Raw genomic sequence first — 19,361 nt, forward strand, 5'->3', positions numbered from 1 at the left:
AGGTTAAACCGAAAATCCCTGTTTAATGGGAGGTTATATTGGTGGATACGATGATATTGATGAAGTCACAGTCTTTTCCCCTGTCCTGCCTCCAGTCAGTGAGGTGTTTATTTCACATACAACCTCCAGTGCCATTGCTGTCTATCCAGCAATTTGTTGTAAAAATCGTATTTCTTCTTGTAACATCTTTCTTTCCCCCAAATAGTTCTGTGGCAATTATCTCATAAATTGTTACAGATTCCCCAAGAGCCAGATAAAGGAATATGTCACTGCCTTCACTTACAGACTCCAGTGCAAGGTCTGGAAGAGTCTGAGAAAATGGCTGAGATCTTGGTGAGTCGCCGAATCCAGTTGGAAATCAGAATGATTTCACTCAGTGGCAATTTATATGTCAGGCACTGTGCTAGGCTCTGGGTCTGCTACATCTCTGACTGCTGGCATGTCCCCAAGTCTGTTCCAAGAGGGGAAAAAAGCCTGTTCTGTTTTTTAAAAAATATTTTTAATATTTTTTTGGTTTATTTATTTTTGAGAGATAGAGACAGCATGTGAGTAGGGGAGGGGCAGAGAGAGAGAGAGAGAGAGAGAGAGAATCCAAAGCAGGCTCCAGGCTCTGAGCTGTCAGCACAGAGCCTAATGCGGGGTTCAAACTCACGAACCACAAGATCATGACCTGAGCCAAAGTCGGGACATGTGACTGACTGAGCCACCCAGGCGACCCCCAAAAGCCTGTTCTGTTTGGAAATTGACTGGGATAAGTACAGCATCCATAACTCAGTGATAGTACCTTACATTTTAATAGCACACGTGAAAGCTGTTGACAGTTTCTAGGGGCAGACAAACTAGATTAGCTTCCTAACTTCAGTAACTTAAAGACATGAGCTTTAGTTTTTGCACTTGTAAAAGTAAAATTATTTCTAAAGCAAGGGTCAGCCAAGAGTACCGTGGGCCAAATCCAGCCATCGGCTTATTTCTGCACGACGCTTGAGCTAAGAATAGGGTTTACATTTGCAAAGGGTATAAAAACAAGCAAAAATCAACAACAAAAAACTAAGTAGACAGGGGAAAAAAAAAAAAAGGAAAAAGAAAAGGAGAAGAGGGATAAGCGACAGAGGCCGTTTGAGGAGGATGTGATGTCCCTGCCCAAGGAAGTAAGCCCCGTAATACTAAAATGACCTAAAATACTTACATCTAGCCCTGCCTAGAAAAAGTTGACGACTCCTGTTCTAGAATAAGGATGCCTGTGTTTGATTCCTTGTGGCCTCTTACTGGGGCATGATCTTGAGCAAATTAGTCAGCTTCCGTCTCTAATTTTCCTCACGTCAGGAGAGGATATAATAGTACTTACTGCACACGAGGCAAGGATTACACGTGTTAATATGAATACTAAGCTGAGACTGGAGGCTGGCCCATGATAAACACTTCAGAAATGTTAGCCATTGCTATTGAAATCATTACTGTCATCACCAACTCTCCAAGAGATGTTTGCAGGTATTAAATGAGACAGCGTCTCTTAGAGACCGAGCACGGTGCCCTTCTCACAGTAGACCCTCGATAAATGTCGGCTCACCTCGTTACTACCATCACCTTCACCGTTAGAATTTTCAAAGCTCTCTTACATACATCATCTTACCAGAAGCTCCCAACAACCCAGTGGTCGGTGTTATGATCCCCCCCTAACAAATGAGACTGAAGCTCAGAGAAGGAAAAAGATGGACCCTGAGCCGGGAGGAGGCAGAATAAGGATCAGGTAGCTTTTTGCATCCTGGACCGGCCCTTGCTCTTTCCACGCCACGTTCATTCTCCCTTAAAACATCTGACGGTCTGTTGTTTGTTGATTTTCTCCAAATGATATACTTTGAATCCTGGGAGCCTGGCAAGACAGGCAAACAGGACTGTGTTCTTCCCTGGCGGGACTCTGCAGACAGGAAGCTGGGATAATTGGATTCCAGCCATTTGATCTTAGGACTGCGTATGTAACCAGCCAACTGCCGATGACCAAGCCTAATGGAAAAAGCCCTGACCAAACGAACACAACCCCCCCCCCCCACCTCCCCGGCAGGACCTCGTTGGTGCTGCAGAGAGTGAAATTCAGCAGCAGCAGCAGCCAACACCCTCCTAACGGTTCCATCCAGGACAGAGATGGCTTCAGAATGTGCCAGACTTCAGTCTGCCGCGAGGGACCAGCGGTAATACCCTGCCGTGAGGAAGTGTGAGATGAGCCAGGACATTTTTGACAACAGAGCTGGTGCGGTCAGATTGGAGCCGTATTTTATTTAGTTTTGGCCAGAGGCCAAAGCGCATTTGAGCAAAGTGCACACTCAAAGCGGGGTTTAAAGCGGGTTGTGAGGCTCATAGCGGTACAGCGTTAGAGTGAGTTCGTAACTATAAAAATAGGTAACATTTCAAAGTTCGTTCATGAGAAGAGTCTCTGTCATTTCCGACCAACTTTAGCTGTAAATCAGCCGTGGCTCAGATTCTCTTTAAGGCAGTAGATTCAAATAGACTCTTGTTGGACAGCGTGTAGAGTTGTGCTTCCTGATACTGTCTCCGCAAGAGTCATGAAAATGACTTTTTAAAAAAAATTTTTTAGTGACTACTTATTTTTGAGACAGAGAGAGACAGAGCGTGAGTGGGGAAGGACAGAGAGAGAGCGAGGGGACACAGAATCCCAAGCAGGCTCCAGGCTCTGAGCTGTCAGCACAGAGCCTGATGCGGGGCGGGAACTCACGAACCACGAGATCATGACCTGAGCCGAAGTTGGACGCTTAACCGACTGAGCCATCCAGGTGCCCCCATGAAAGTGACTCTTAAGAAGCTTCAGCATTGCCCCTGATACATAGGGCAGAGTAACTGGAAGTACGTTTTGTAGAGAAGGAGTTGCCACACCAGCGAAAGCTAATGATCTGCCTCTGATTGTGGCAGTCAGCCTTGCTTTAGAAAGAGCTGGGTGACTTCCTCTGCACCTGTTGTCCAGGAGACCTAGAACTGTCAGTCTGAGGACGAGGACAATATGACCTCCCTGCCCGGGGAAGTCAGCCCTGGGGGTCGCTATGTTGAGCCAGATGCAGTCTTCCCTTATGAGTCTATGGCAATGATTTTAAGGTATTAACTCAATATTTGTGGAGAAGAGCCTTTTAAGTAACAGAGTCCCTTTAAGGGTAACAGGAGTGGAGCTAATCAGAAAAGGCCAGGGTTCTTAGAATGTCACAGCAGGTTGTGGGAGCTATCCAGGTGTTGTAAAGCACCCTGAGTCATTATTCCAGGATCCCAGCTCCCTGCCGGGCCTCTTTACTCTGCCTGCCACCAAGCCTTGTCTTCTTGGCTTTGAGTGTCCTAACACCTACTGCCAGGCAGCTGGCTAACCACCAACCAATCCCTACCCCGTCACATCACCATCCAAATAGCAGCTCACATTGTGTTCCTTCCTGGGTCTGTCCCAGGCTGCCAGGCTAATGCCCTGTCTGGACCCAACATGCTTGGGCTTAAGAAAGGTAAGACTGACCAATTAGCATAGTCTAGTGTGATCATCTAAAGTCTCCCACCCTGGGGGCACCTGGGTGACTCAGTCGGTTAAGCGTCTGACTTCGGCTCAGGTCACGATCTCACGGTTCGTGAGCCCCGCATCGGGCTCTGTGCTGCCAACTCAGAGCCCGGAGCCTCTTCAGATTCTGGGTCTTTCTCTCTCTCTCTCTGCCCCTCCCCTGCTCACACTCTGCCTCTCTCTGTCTCTCAAAAATAAATAAAAATACTTTTTAAAAAAATTTAAAAAAAATAATAAAGTCTCCCACCCTGTCTGGGCAGAGGAAGGGGGTGTGTGACTTCTTTTTCCTTCACATCTTCACACAACCTCATGGGTCTGGGGTGAATAAAAAATAAAACGATGGATGTCAAAGGGCTTTGTAAGACCATGGTCTGCAATACAAATGTAAGGAACAATCTCTGTACATAAAAACACGGATTCAAGTGGACGTGGTTTTATGTGATCCCTCCATCTAGTGAAAATGGCAAACAGCAAGAGGTCACAGGAAGACCATACTGTTAATTCAGCAAGGTTGACGTGGACAGGGGCAGTCGGTAAGGTCTTCAGTAAACAAATTCCAAAATTTCTGAAAATCTAAATTTTTATCTCACATTAAAAGTGCTTGTAAGAATTCTATTCTATTCTGAGATTTTTCACAAGGAAAGGTTTTGGTTTGGGGTTGGGGGTTTGGTTTTTTTGGTTTGTTTGTTTGTGTTTGGCCAGAATTGGCTCCATTATGTTCAGATACGTCTATAAACTTACCTACACGTTGCACTCTCAAAAGTTCACTCGCTGGACTCATTAAGGGTTATATCCAAGAAAAGCAATGTTGTCGCTTGCACTTAAAAAAAGGAAAAGTTATGAATAAATGTGTAAGAGTAGTTAAAATTTAATGATTGAGGATATGTAGATGTATATATACACAATATATGTACACACACCCCTCAAATATTAGTTATTTGCAATAGTTCACGGTTCTCTTGTCCTTTTGTGTAATCCCAGCCCTACACCAATATTTGGAAGCACAGCACTGTGGCTGGGAGACCCAGAGTGAAGGAGGAGTATCAACTGCTCTTGCTTAAAATGCACCATGGCTTCCAGTGTGTGAGCGGCTGGGTTCTGATGGTCTGATTTCCGGGAAAGCACGTCTGGCCAACAGCTACCCAGACACCTAAGTCTTCAGCTGATTGTTGATGGCCCAATGAACGTTTCTGAGTTTCTTAAATTTTCATGGCAGCATCTGCCTTATTGACACTGAAGAATTTCACAGAATATTCCATATATTCCGCCGGTAAACGTTTAGGGAGCTTTGTCAGTGCAAGATACCAAGGCACGTGATTGCACTAACGAAGGGCTAGAGAGAACCAGTTGAAGGAAGAAAAAGTTGGGGGCCCGAGTTACCATTGAATCACGTCGTTCGCTTAAAGTTTGCCTCGAGTAGCGCCGGCTAATGTTTAAGGCGCGCCATGCCGGGCGCAAGGAGCCCACCAGGGGCACGCGCCCCTTCAGTTACCACTCATCGTAATTTGCTCAGCGAGGTGCTTTGCTTATTTCTATGTTACAGATGAGGGAATTGAGGCCTAGGGAGGTCTAAGGTTGACATGCCACTAATTAGTGGAACTGAAATTAGAATTCTGGACGTTTGCCTCTCAACCAGCAGTGCCTGGTTAATAATGGTCAGTAAAATGCTGGACGGTGCTAGAGAAATGAGTTGTGGTTTCTCTCCCCAAAAGGCTTGCAATTTATCTAGAAACATTCCACTTAAATGCACGCACAGGTTGCACTTAATAATAAGCTACATCAAGGGCTGTCAGAGGGCAGATTATATTGTCAAATAAATTACAGAAGCAGGAAGTGCGATGTTTTTTCACAAGAAGGAAAGGGATTACCGTATTGAGATGGTCAGAGACACCTGTATGGAGGCAGTGGCCATATATACGCAACCATATTGTCAAAGATTCTTCATCATAGACAATCACAGGAGATGAGCTAAAGAAGAGACAAGAGAGCCCAAGAGGGTATGTTCTGTGCTTTTTTTAAACTTATGGTGAATTATTTTAATCAGATTGCCCTTAAAAATCCTAATCGCAGGACCCTGGTTTCTGCTTGGCCTCCTGTCTCATTAGAAGTGGAATGTGATGTTTGCTAAGGGAAGATGTGGATAGAGTCGAGAGAGCCTTTTAGAGCCTAGAGCCCTGACGGGGATTAGATATTTGCATGGGGTTTCCCAGTACCCGGCTTTGGGATGTCTCTGGGAATCAGGAGGGAGCCATGGATGGCTCTTCCTTCTTGGGATGGGACCCAGAGTTCAATTGCAAAAAGAACCTCATTGCTTCCCTGGCCCAGAATCTGACTGAGGGGTGGGGACCCAGGCAACCCAGGATTTTGGAAGCAAGTGCTAATGAGTCAGAGGGCCTTGGGGTCAGTCACGTTTGCCATCCTACGAGCCAGATTGTCTTGGTCACAGTGCATCTAAGTGTCAGGCTCCTCGTCAGAAAATAGGGGTTGTACTGTCTGCCTCCCAAGGTTGTGGGGAATATCACACGGGGTCATTCACGTAAAGGGTGCAGGATGAGATCCGGCCCACGTAGGTGCTCAATAAATGGCAGCCAATGAGGAGGAGGAGGAAGGCGAGGAGGAGCATTTCTGCACATCCCTTAGCCACGGCACCATGAAAGGTAACTCAGAACACTTGGCTTTCAGTCTGTCTTAGCTGTTAACTAGTTGGGTACCTTACCTGGGTAACTTACCTCTCTGTGCCCGTGTCCTTACTTTGGTAAACTGAGGAACTAACTTGCATAGTGACCCTCCCAGGCTGTCGTGAGACCCACATGAGGTGCCAGCTGTAAAAGTGCCTTTTAGACAAACAGTGGGACATAACCAGCTTGTGCAGTAATTATGCTCCCCTCTTTATCCTCCCCTAAGGGCACTTCGAGGCTACTAGAATTCTCCTTGAGGCTAAGATCACCAACCAGTCCACTAACTTCTGTGTTTTCTTTTCTTCCTCTGCGACTTCTGCTTGGCTCTCCCTCCTCTGTGGCCGTTTTCTGTTTCCACTAAAAGTGGCTGTTGCTCTGTCTCCAGCTTCCTCCTGCTCTCCTGCCATAGACCAGTTCCTGTCTAACGTGCTCTGTAAGTCTGTCACTGTGTGTGTTGTGAGTCCGTCTCCGTGTCTCTCTGTTCACTTCCTCCTCCAAGATGGCCTTGGTCTCTGCTTATTTCTTCTGTCTTCCACTGAGCCCGGAGTTCCTCCTGGACCTTGATTGCTATGGATCTGAAGGCCAAAGATAATATATGGGGAGTTTCATTTCATTTTATATCCTTTCATTTTTTAATTTTGGTTGGAGCTTCTTCCCCGTTCTGGGAGCACAGCCTTCCCAAGGCCGGCGGGAGAGGAACACCCGACAGAGCTGGGTTCAGCCCATGAAATCACGGTCCTGGGAGGTTCTGTCATCCCAGGTCCACATTCATCCTGCATCCCCTTGGCTGCAAGCGGTGAACTCCTTCATCTTTCCTAAACAAATGATTGTCACTAAATCAGGATGAGAGGGCTTTTTGGTGTACTTTATTAACATTTTATTTGGAAACACATTTATATCCATAGAATAGTCCAGAGCACTCCCATATACCTCTCACGCAGCTTCCCCTAATGCTAGCGTTTTATATAACCGTAGAGCGTTCATCAGAGCCGGGAAATTAGCATCTTCCCAATACTCTCAAGTGAACCACAGACTTTATTTGGATTCCCCCAGTATCAATTTTGAGCCACTTTATTCAAAGTTGTGATTTTGACTCTCCTTTATTACATTAGCCGACTACACTAATGGCCTAGAGAGACGATCGAAACGTTTTCCTCTGCACTAAATGGGCCCTGTGGGTTGTGCTGTGTTGACGTCTGTCGACTTTCTTATGTTTCTTTTTTCGTTGCACACATCCACTGTTTTGTCATGCAATCGGTCTGCCGCCGCTCACATAGCGAATCCCACCCCAGTCCCCCAAGCTCTGCTCTGCCCTGTAGGGAAGAAGCCTTCTAGAGTTACATACAGAGTTTAAATATTCTCTGAGTGAAAAACCAAGGAAGACTAAGAAAAGTCCACACATTTGTGATAACTATGCTGAGGATTCAGAAGCCCTTAAAAAGAACAAACAAACAAATAAAAGCTGCTCAGTCAGGTCTCTGGATAGTTAAGGTCCCCGGAGGCCAGGGATAAATGAAGCGTTGTTAGTAAAAGATTCACAGAAGCACACGGTAGTTCGCCCCCCTCTGGTAGTTCATTTTCTCCTGAGGCCTCAGGTTTTTCTGAATTAATGACTTAAAGGCAAAAGGTCATATCTCTTCAACCGGTCCTGTTTCTTTGTCCCTCTGTGCGCATTCTTTCGTTGGCTCTGTGAGATCTGTACTAGTCTGCTCAGGCTGCTGTAACAAAATACCACAGATTGGGTGGCTTACGCAACACTCTTTCCTCATGGTTTTGGGGGGTGGAAAGTTCTAGATCAAGGTGCCAGCAGTTTCATTTCCCAGCGAGAATCCTCTTCCTGTCTTGCAGGCAGCTATTTTCTTAGGAGTCCTCCCATGGCAGAGAGAGGGTCGGGGGAGGGAGAGAGAGGGGGAGAGGGAAGGAGAGGAAGTGCTCTGGTCCCTGTCCCTCTTATGAGGGCACTAACCCCATCATGGTGGCCCCAGTCTCGCAACCTCATCTAAACCTAATTATCTCCACCTCCAAATACTATCATGTTGGGGTTGGGACACATTTAGTCCATAACACCTTCTGTCTTCTGCCAGCTGGAAAATACCTGTTTTCATCTTCAGATTCCCAGCTCCTCTGCCCGGGGTGTTTCCATGGGAACGACCCCAGCCCATGTGGTGATTTTCATGCCAAGGGGGCTTTCTCAGTGTCCTTCCCATAGATTGAGAACCAGAACTACCCACAGCAGGTCTGTGTCCAAATGGGGAGGGGATTCCCCCCTCTCCCAGAAGCTATGGCACTGAACATTAAAAAAAAAAAAAAAATGGAGGGGCACCTGGGTGGCTCAGTCGGTTGGGCGTCCGACTTCGGCTCAGGTCATGATCTCGCGGTCTGTGAGTTCAAGCCCCACATCGGGCTCTGGGCTGACAGCTCAGAGCCTGGAGCCTGTTTCGGATTCTGTGTCTCCCTCTCTCTCTGACCCTCCCCTGCTCATGCTGTGTCTCTCTCTGTCTCAAAAATAAATAAATGTTAAAAAAAAAAATTTAAAAAAAAAAAAAGGAAAGCAGCATCACAAATGTGGTGCAACACACGGGGCCACCGTGAGGATCAGGGACAGAATAGTTGCCGGCATGCTTTGTAATCAATACAAATGCCAGGCAACGGTGGGGAGGATGGTCTCCTTCTATAGCCCATTCATTCCGTCCCATTTCTATAGATTTCATGATGTTCTGCCCACTCCGTGAGGTGTTGTGAGGTATATAGCAAATATTAAAAAGGGCTCAGGATTCTAACACGTGTGGATTTGAATCCTGGCTTTGTGCATTGTTGGCTGAGTGACCTGTGGCCAATCTTAAGCTCCCTGAGTTTCAGTTTCCTCATCCGTGGAGTGGAGATATATAAAATAATAGCGCTGACATCGTAGTCATTGCAAGCATTAAATACAACAATATTTTAAATGCACTTAGTGCAGGGTCTGGTACAGAGGGCTGAAAGACTGTTGCTTCTTATAATAAGATATAGACCCTCCCTTTCACGAGTGTCAGGAGGCCAGACATATGTCCAATCAGACACCATCAGATAATTTGTATTCCTACAGACAATAAATGCTGATGGATAGTGTAGAAAGCTTCCGGAAGGAAGGTTTTGGATATTGAACTGGGTCTTTAAGGGTGGGTAGGATTTGAATGTGGCAGAATATGGGAAGTGACTATAGACATGGAAGACAGGCAGCGTGGACATTACATCATTTAGAACACTTTGGCCTGCAAGGACATTCTAGAAGGCCTGACTAAAATCAACCTAAGTGAGGAGGTCATTTATCCTTTACAAGCTAGAAAGTCCAGAGTTGGGTAGTTTCAGGGTTGGTTAATCCATTGATTCAACAACAGCATACAGGATCCAGATGCTTTTTCTTTTTTTTTTTTTTTTTAATTTTTTTTCAATGTTTATTTATTTTTGGGACAGAGAGAGACAGAGCATGAACGGGGGAGGGGCAGAGAGAGAGGGAGACACAGAATCAGAAACAGGCTCCAGGCTCTGAGCCATCGGCCCAGAGCCCGACGCAGGGCTCGAACTCACGGACCGTGAGATCGTGACCTGGCTGAAGTCGGACGCCCAACCGACTGTGCCACCCAGGCGCCCCTTATCTTTCTACTCTACCATTCTCAACCCGATAGCTTTCATTTTAGGATGATTTCCTCACAGTCACAAAATAGCTACAACAGCTCCAAACATTGCATCCTCCTCCCCAAACCATGACCATAACCAAATGCTAGAAGATAAGGCAGACTCTCCTTGTACTTGTCTTTCATTCAGGAGAGAAACATTTTTCAGCAGACTCCCCTAACAGACCATCAGGTCCTATCAACCAGGAGAAGATCACAGGCCACGCCCTTCACTGCAATGCATCTAGCGTTTTTGCCTCTACTAAGCGATGTGCTCTGTCAGAAAGAAAGAAGCACGTGCTTTAAAATAATGGGATTCCGAGGGTCTATCACAGGCTGTAAATCCACTCACGCCTCCTGAAGACAAATGAAGAGAGATCTATCGGAAAGATACAGGGACACGTCACAGGTCTCCTGAGCAGGAAGTTGACCAGCCTTCGCTGGGGCTCAAACAAGGAATGGGATGCTTGCAGGGATTAGCACTCCTCTTTCTGTCTCTCCAAGGCCATCGTCTCTGGCCTGCCGTGCACTGCACATCGACTTCATTCTTTTCTCTTCGCGGACCACCTTCCTCTGCTTCTGTGGGCCACACCTGCCTCCCCCAGGCAGTACCCGTTGTCAGCTCAGGCAGTAAGAGCCTGACAGCATCTTGCCGTCCCCAGTCACATCTTCCCTGGAGATGGGAGGGGAGCGCTCTAGCGTTGGCCTCCGCTCCGACCAGGGAGAGCCCACTGCAGGGATGGGGATCATCCCCCAGATTGTGGGAGACAGGGGCTGCTGCCACAGCTGGTCCTAGGGTGAGGAAGTGCATTTAGGAGGTTGTGAGCCCCTGACGGTATGGGGTGGGGGGCCATGAGGGGGACACAAAGGAAACACTCCCCGTTTGGGAAGAGTTATAAATGCCGGTATAAACATGGACACCTGGGCCATAAATGTGGATTTTGATCCTGACTCCACTGATAACCAAGGGGAGGGAGGGCCTGAGGCCAAGGTCCCTTAGTCCCCCCGATATCTGTTTTCAAGTGACAAAGATAAGCTAGTCCAGAGTGGGGCAACCAAGGAGCCGGGGAGAGTAGAAACCCTGATCCGTGAGGAGTGTTGAGGAACCGGAGGGGTCTCTACCGGAGAAGAGAAGGCTCGGGGTGGCTGGGGCGTCCTCATTAGCGGCATCGGCGCCTGCTTCGTTGCCCAGTCTAAACTCAGGCTTGCTAGGGACTCTTCTCAGTGGGTCCTCACGAGCAATCCACGGTGACGTCCTTCCCATCGCTCTTTGCAAGATCCTCTCTCTCCTTTCACTGCTACTGTCCTTGCCCATGACCTCGTCTTTCCCAGAGGAGAGGGCTTCCACACTGGTCTCCGTGGCTGATCATCCGTCCCATTCCCCACGGTGAAGCCCGTGTTCATTTCAGTCTCCATCACCTAAGGATTCAGCCCAACCTCCTCAGCCCAGCTTTTAAGACCCCCAATAATGCTACCTCAACTTCCTCTTAAGCCTCGTTTCCCAGCACCCCCACCTCACCCCGTGGGATATATTCTTAGAACATCCGCCATTCCTCAAACAGAGCATACCACTCTGTCCTGCCTCCCCACCTTTTGCCTCACCCGTGCTGTGCCTCGAATGTCCCTGTCGCCCCCACGTCCCATGCATCAGTGGATCCTGTCAGCTCTGCCTTCAAGATATATACTGAATCTGATTTCTCAACACCCCTGCCCCATCCTGCAGCTCTGAGCCACCAACACCCCTGGACACCTTGAAAATCATCTGTGGCATATAAAATAACGGCTGTCCAAGGAGGACTACCTCTTCACCCCCAAATCCTGGGAATATATTACCTTGTGTGGCAGAAGGCACTCTGTAGATGTGATTGAGTTCTGCATCTTGAGATGGGGAGATTATCCTGGATTGTCTGGTGGGCCCACTGTTCCCATAGGCAGCCTTCGCCAAGGCCAGGGATGGGATCCTCCTCTAGAGCCTCTAGAAAGAACGCAGCTCACCCCATACTTTGATGTTAGCCCAGCGAGACCCATTTTGGGCTTCTGACCGCCAGAACCGTAAGATAATTAATTTGTGTTCTTTTAAGTCAATGAGTTTGTGGTGATTTATACAAAAGCACTAGGAAGCTAACATACCTCCTAATTTACCTCTGGGTTCCCACTCCAAACTCATTCTGGTCCATTCTATACACCACAGCTAGACTGTTCTTGCAAACATCAAGTCCTCCTGCACCTGCTCTGCTTACAGCCGCGGCCAGCTTCCCGCTGCTGTGGGCTGAGCACAGACGTCCACGGGCTGCGGAGCCTCCCCGAGTCTTCGTGCTCGTCTTGGACTGACGCTCAGCCTGTTCTACTCTTGTGGCGCCCACCTGCTCCCCTGGCAGTGGGCCTCCCCCCTCCCCTGCCGGCCTCCCCCTCCCCTTGCCCACTTAACCCCTACCCACCCTTCAGTCCTCATCTCCACTGTTTCCTGGGCCACACTACCCTGACGTACAACCTCGCCTGTCACCCCGTGACATGCTCTCATAGCAAGCCCAAATACCTCCCACTGCAACACCTCCTTGTGGCTGTGACTTTGCAGCCACCTGTGGGGCTCCTGCACCTCACTGTGAGCTCCGGGAGGACAGGGACTGTGCAGATGTCCTCACTGCCCTCGTGTCTCCAGGGCATGGTACGGTTCCTGGGCTGTGGTGGACGTTCAGCGTATGTCCTTAAATCAATAAGTGGCGGGGGTGCCTGGGCGGCTCAGTCGATTGAGCATCTGACTTCGGCTCAGGTCACGAAATCATGGTTCGTGAGTTCGAGTTCTGCTTCAGGTGAGCTCGAGCCCTGGTTCGGGTGAGTCCTGCTTCTGCCTCTCTCTCTCTCTCTCTCAAAATAAATTTAAAAAAATAAGTAAGTAGATGAATGAATAAATGCCTACGATTTGAAGGTCTCATTCCTCCCAACATTAAGAAAACACCAAATATGAGGTCTTTGTTCCCAGGTGATGGGGCTCCAGCCTTTGGGACATTCTGCTTTAAAGTTGAATATCTTGAAACCCATGTACCTTATATTTTAATAATTAAAACATCTTGCAGGCACCCCATCTGAGCACTGCCTTGTGGGGGAGGGCTGGGGTAATGTGTAATAAAGTCTAATCATTTCCTTATACTGCCAGGCTGGGCGGGCAGAGGGGGCTATTATTATGCGGCTAATTATTGCATCCAGGCTGCTCTAAGTGTGAGGCTAATTGCTCAGTGAATGAATTGTAGACTCAGGTAATTACCAAACCTAATGTGGCTCCCATCATGTTTGAGTAAATTAATGCTAAGGGGGGAAGCAACCCAGCTTGAAGGGAGCTGCCTCCTGCCTTGCTGTTGCTTGGGAAACGGCAGTGAGTTTTTTCATCTGGACTTGAAACTGCCCAGGTACCCCCACACCTCGGGGGTTTGCTTTCCATCAGCACAGCTGCAAAAATGGCGAGTAAGATCTTACAGCAAACAGAACTGACAGACATTTGCCACTCTGACAGATGCGTGGTAATGGTTGGTGGTAATTTGTACAAAAGCACTAGGAAGCTAATATAAAGTCTTCATGAAGGTTTCTTTCAGCCCCGTGATCAGTTGCTAAGTGAACAAATGTCTGATCAATTACTAAAGGATGGATTTCTGCACCGAATTGGCAACCCAGTACTGGGTTCAAGTTCTACGTCCAACATCAAGTAGCAACAGTACTAATAAACATTTATAAAGTGCTTATTACTTGACTGTCACCGTTCTAATAAGCATTTTGTGTCCGTTATCTCATCTCAAGCAACAACCCAGAACATTTGCAGTAATTCACAGAATTAGTGAGTGTCAGAGCCAGGATTTAGCCAGGCATTAAGAGTCTGTATTCTTAACCATTCCGTACGTAACTACTTCTCTGGCCCTGGGTTTCTGAGCCTCGGTTTCCTTAACAGTGGATCTTCTGTGGGTAGAGCCCTTTGCTAAGACCGTTATAGATGTTGATGTTATTACCACAAAGAAGCTGTGGAGTAGATGGAATTGATCTAAGTGACCGGGTCACAGAACCAGTCGATGGTAGAGTCAGGGTTTGAACGCTGTTCTGTTTGTCTGCGGTATCGTGTGTTTCCTTTTCCCCAGTATTCCTCAAGTCGAGGATGTGTCGATCCCCCTGAAGGTGCTTATAGACTGCTGGGAGCTCATGCGTCCTCCTCAGAAACACTGTATAAAGTTGGCCCCTGTCACCGTGACATCTGGGTGGACCTGATAATAAATGACCTGAATTCACAAAGCGGTGTGAGTTTATAAGGTGGCCATTCAGGTGAACCCAGATCTGCTTAAATACCTGCTATTTACTAGGAAAGTGAAAAACACCGAGGTGAAGATCCATACCTAAGCCCAGGAATGCACACCCAACCTCTGCAGGCCAGACTCCACTGGAGACCCAGTGCCTCTCCTAGAGTCCTGCCACTGAGATCTCAGACCAGTTCCTCCATCCTGTGTGTACCAGCCACCATAGCATGGTAAACGATACCCCCCACCATGTGTTGTAACGAGAGAGCGTGCCCTTCTGCCTCCTCCCATGTCTGATACAAGCTGCTGGCTTCCAGCTATGCTCCGGATAAAGGGAGTCTCCGCTCAGAGTATCCACTCCAGTTCCACACCTCTTTTCTGGTCATTCCTGAGACACAGACACTGAGGAGAGGTGTGTGAAAGGCTGCTGCAGACGCGTGCCTGTGTTCCCTGAAAGCACGTTTGCTAACACGGTCAGATGTATCAGTTTGGCTTTTCAACCAGGACACTTTCTTCATGTGAACGTGGTGTAGGAGGAGGTGCCATGGATCGCCTGTGAAAGCGACCCATTGGCCGCAAATAGGGCAGGGGTTCAGGAGTGTGTTTTCAGGTGAAGAGTGTGGGCCTCGCGGACCCTGGGGGCCTCGTATCAATTGCTTACCTTCTCTGAGTCTCAGTTGTCTCATCCATAAAATGGGCTTGAGGACAGCGGGTACCGCTCGGGGCTGTGAAGAGCGAAGGATACAAATGGAACAATGCGTGTGATTATAGAAAATGGTGCTTGGTGCACATCTTCCTCACTGATGTGAGCTCTGTCCGAAGCAACTTCTAGGGCTGAGAGAACAAGGCAACCAACAAACAAACACACAAAACATAGGAACGCAGAGGAGGGACCTCACAGAACAGAGATGTAGACCGACCTCCAAGGAGGAGACGCCGGCCTGCTGGGGCTCATGTCTCTGCGGGCGCTGACGCAAAGCCGGTTATGCAGGAGTTGGAAAGGCTGAGAAACGGGATGGTGGCCACAGGAGGGGTGGCGGCCCTTTTCCTTGTTTCCAGCCCCCACCCTCCTGCAGCGCCCCCTGCTGGAGAAGCCTGATTGGAGCCAGCGTAGGAAACTGATTCTCGGTTTGCAGCATTCTTCCCAAGCCAAGCATAGAGGAGTGGTTTCTAGGCTGAGCATTAATGACTCAGTAGCTGGAACACTAACTTCCCTGAAGTCTCTAGTCACATACCTCTCTCCAGGACCTTCCCTGCTCACCCTCATTAAGACTGCACGATCTTCCTTTCTGTAGTCTTTTCCACTTTGTTCTTCTCCACACTCCTCTAGCAGGTGCTTGTGGTTTTCAAGCCGCATCCCCTCCACTCGCTTTCAAGACCAGCAGCAGCCACAGTGGACAATTCTGTGAGATCTCGGACTCATGCTTTCACCTTGTCTGTGTCCCTCCGCTAACATGTGCTTTTTAGCCAGCTAAGAGGACTTTTTCTTCTAGATCAGGGTTTCTCAGTCTTGGCACTGTTGACATTTGGGGCCAGGTAACTGCTGCGGGACACTGTGCTATGGGTTGCACAACGTGTAGCAGCACCTCGGTCTCTACCTACTAGGTGCCCCAGCCATGATAACGAAAAATGGCTCCAAATTGTCCCGGTGGGGACCCACTATTCTAAATTCATACCTGGTCCACGGGCTGTGTGAGAACGTGGGGGTTGGCATCAGACAGAAATTTGATTGACTTTCTCTTCACATGTTACCTTTATTCTCTTGGGCAAGTCACTGGATCTCTGTGTCATTTGCTCAACCAAAAAACGAGTGCAATACTATCTTCTGTTGTGAAGATTGAATAAGGTAATGCATGGAGAGGGTTTAGTACGGTACCAGTCCATCCGTGCAGGTCAGCCTCAATTTATTACGATTCAAGGCAAACTCAGAATTAATGCAATTCATCAGAAGCCACCACCACGTTGATCATCAGCATATGCCAAATGACTGACCGGTGTGTTTATTTGTCCCCCTGAATAGGCTTAACGTTGGCCTTAGGGAAGCAAGTGGTGGTAGTGCTCCGAAACTCTCTGGAAATTTCATAAGAATAACTGCCAGAGGCTGGGATCTGGGTTACTGATGATATGACCCACTTGCAATTGAGATTGATTTAAAGGCAATTAACAGATGTGTGCAATTTTGTGATACGGCAGTGTAAATTTCACCGTGATGCTTAGAGTCAGCCTGCTGTTTGATTCATCAGCCGATTGACTCTTCCAAAGGTCACCAAAAGGAATCAAAGAAACAATAACGGGTATAGTGTCTTTCAGACTGAGTGGTTTACAAATCTCAGCGCTTTGATACTTCTAATCCAGAACCCTTCCTCGTGGAGGAAACTTGGCGTATTCACACAGAGTCCATTTTGATGAGTAACAAGAGACTTAGGCTTCGTTGGGAGGAAGGAAAACTGGGTTCCAGTCCAAGACCTGCCACTCACTCTTTAGGTAATCCTGGGCCTGTCATTTCCTCCAGGCCTCCAGTTCCTCACTTTTGGATGAAGTTCTTTGGACTTCCCGCCTACTGAAGTACCCCCATGCCCAGCCCTACCTCACCATGCTCTCAGAACCGTGCAGTAGAAAGGGAGTCTCAGTGGTGAGAGTACTCTCTTTGGTGCCTTTGAAGGATGCCTGTTGAATTCTCATGCTTTCCTTCCTTCCTCCCTAGGTACACAGTTCTGCACAGCGGACACCACCAGGAACTTGAGAAATTGCCCATACACAATGACCCAGAATCCTTGGAATCATGCTTCTGATTGAGAACGTGGCTCATGACTAAGCCATTCATTCCCATTCGTGTCTGCATGAACAGGACGCCCTGGCATCTCTCCTGACCCTCATCACCACCAGTGAGGCACGAAGCAGTAGGGCTGAGGGCCCAGGGAAGGTACATGGAGCACAGTGTTGGACAGGCCCCAAAGCCAGAGTATGGAGAATCTCAGAGCTGAGAAGGGACTTCAGGCATCCTCAGATGCAGCCTCCAGTCCAACACAAGAGTAGCCTCTGCCAGCAGGCATCATCAGATCTGGCCTCCAATCCAACACAGGAGTAGCATCATCCATAGTATCCCTGGACGTTGGTCAGAACTCTGCTTGCACACCTTCAGGGATGGGAGCTCACTACCTCCTAATGCAGTTCCTTCTATTACAGGGAAGTTTTAATTATAAGAAAGTTTTCCCCTTTGTTGGAATGCAATCTTGTCTCTGCTCTATCTTCCGTCTGGGCCCATGCGGTTTAGCTCCCTGTTCCCCTCGAGAGCCCTTGGATATTGGAAGATACTGATCTGCCATCCACCCACCCTTTCAAGTCTTCTCTCTAAGCTAAGCAGCTCCCAATTTCTTCTCCGCTGTGACCATCTTCTGGACATGCTTTGGTGGGTGAATTAATCAAGGCTTTTGTAATGAAGCCAAGTTGGTATCAATGCCAAGATGCCTGTCTGGAAGCACTGTTTCAAGTGCTGACAATTGAAACATCAATGTTTTCTGGTTGGGAGACATGCACATTCCTCTTTACTTTTTTCTTGGGGAGAGATTTGGAAACTGCTCAGGTGTTGATTTTGGATCCATTACCCAAAGGCATCTTTACAGCTGGTCTAATTTATATGTGTGCTTCAAGATGACATTTTCTCATTGGCATACTGGCTTTGAGGTCATGTGGAATGAATCTTGATTCACTTTCCTTCCATGACAATGGGGAAAAGGACTGCATCTTTACCAAGAATGCCGATTGAGGATGGTCTTACAACTCAGATTTTGCAAGGAAACAAAGTTGCTCCAATAAGACACCTGTTAGGGGCGTTCAAGACCCTGTGCTGAGGCAGTGCTTGGTCTCGGGCTGGGCGCTTTGGGCCAAGACATAATCACAGACCAGCTTACTTTCTTGGGAAAACTCACTGACCCCCCTGCCTGGGAGGCTGCTGGGACTACATTTTTCTACATCTTTTTCAGTGTCTCACTTCCTCCAAGCTCCTAAAGAGATGATGACCCTGATGTCAAGGCTACCAGCAAATCATTTTATCTTGGGGTGAATTATCCCCCCAGATTGAGACTCTGGAGGGCAAATTTTTTTCCAGTTGCCTTTCTTTTGACTGCTGATAACAATTCTATTGAAAGGATCCGCTGCCGGTCCTTAGGGACCCAGCCCAGGAAGAGGCAATGCGGGTGGGGGTGGCAGCGGTGGGGGTGGGGGTGGCGGGAGGGAGTTTACAAGATAAAGATGTGCCCGAAGTTTCTAGCCTCACCAGTTCTCCTTGCCCTTGTGCTTGGTCTGTTGACCCTACTTTCCTTCCTAAGTGATCCCACAATTGCCTCCTTATCACCTATTTTATCCATGAAAGCAGAACATACCTGATATTCCTCTTTTCTTTGGGCCCAGATACGGTGGGAAGGATGGTTAGACACCTGGCTTTTGTACTGCAAGTCCCATATCCCGGGAGATCCCTCAGTTCCAGGTAAAGTAGGCTGGCTGGTCACCCCACGTACGGGACCCTCCCAGAGAGGACTAACAGACCTCCTTGCAATGGCGTATTCTTTCTGTACTTTTTCAATGAAAAGGCAGAGCCGAGTGAATTCGGGGGTCCAGAGGGCTTCAGACGCTCTCTGAATGAGGTCTCTGATCTCAAAGCACAAAGAACTTCTTAGGGAAAGACTAAGAGATCATCGTGAGGAGGGATAGGCTTAGTGCTTTGAGGCAGCTGGTAAGCTTTGTTTAATGCCCCCGAAGTTGATAGTATCTACTATTTAATACATATATGCATACGCACATGCATAAATACGGTAGGATTTCTTCCCTGTGAAATGCTTCTTTTCCCAAGAGCTTCACAAGCTTGTCTGCTTGTGTAAAATATTATTTCTTGCCGTTAGGTCTACCATATTAAATGGTAACTTGGATTTGACAGGGATCTTCAGATTACATCATATGCGGGAAAATGAAATCTTATATCATCAGGCCATTATCTTTTGGACCTTCTGGATACGCTTTTGTGGGTCAACCCATGACAGGTGTCTCAGTCTGTAGAGGTCATAAGCACCCCAGACCAGTTAAAAAAAAAAATAATGGTTGAGGAAATAGAAGCCCTTGCCATTGTCAAAAAGATAATCTCCTTTGCAGAGGAGGCCTCATAAGCCAACTTTGCTATGTCTTTGGACCAAGGCTGGGATGATGTGGGCAATGCACCCAA

The 19,361-nt window shown here is 47.9% G+C and overlaps 1 protein-coding gene across 1 annotated transcript in view; it reads left to right on the plus strand.

Annotated features, from left to right (window-relative positions):
- Nucleotides 1-18,337, plus strand: part of HTR4 (5-hydroxytryptamine receptor 4) — a 159,012-nt gene extending 140,675 nt beyond the window's left edge. The window contains exon 6 of the mRNA XM_043598388.1: nucleotides 16,851-18,337. Within this exon, the coding sequence (XP_043454323.1) occupies nucleotides 16,851-16,938 (88 nt within the window). The 3' untranslated portion in view covers nucleotides 16,939-18,337. The remainder of the gene's footprint in view (nucleotides 1-16,850) is intronic.
- The last annotated feature ends 1,024 nt before the right edge of the window (nucleotides 18,338-19,361 follow it).

The sequence above is a fragment of the Prionailurus bengalensis genome, chromosome A1 (genome assembly GCF_016509475.1).
Source record: "Prionailurus bengalensis isolate Pbe53 chromosome A1, Fcat_Pben_1.1_paternal_pri, whole genome shotgun sequence".
NCBI lineage: Eukaryota > Metazoa > Chordata > Mammalia > Carnivora > Felidae > Prionailurus > Prionailurus bengalensis.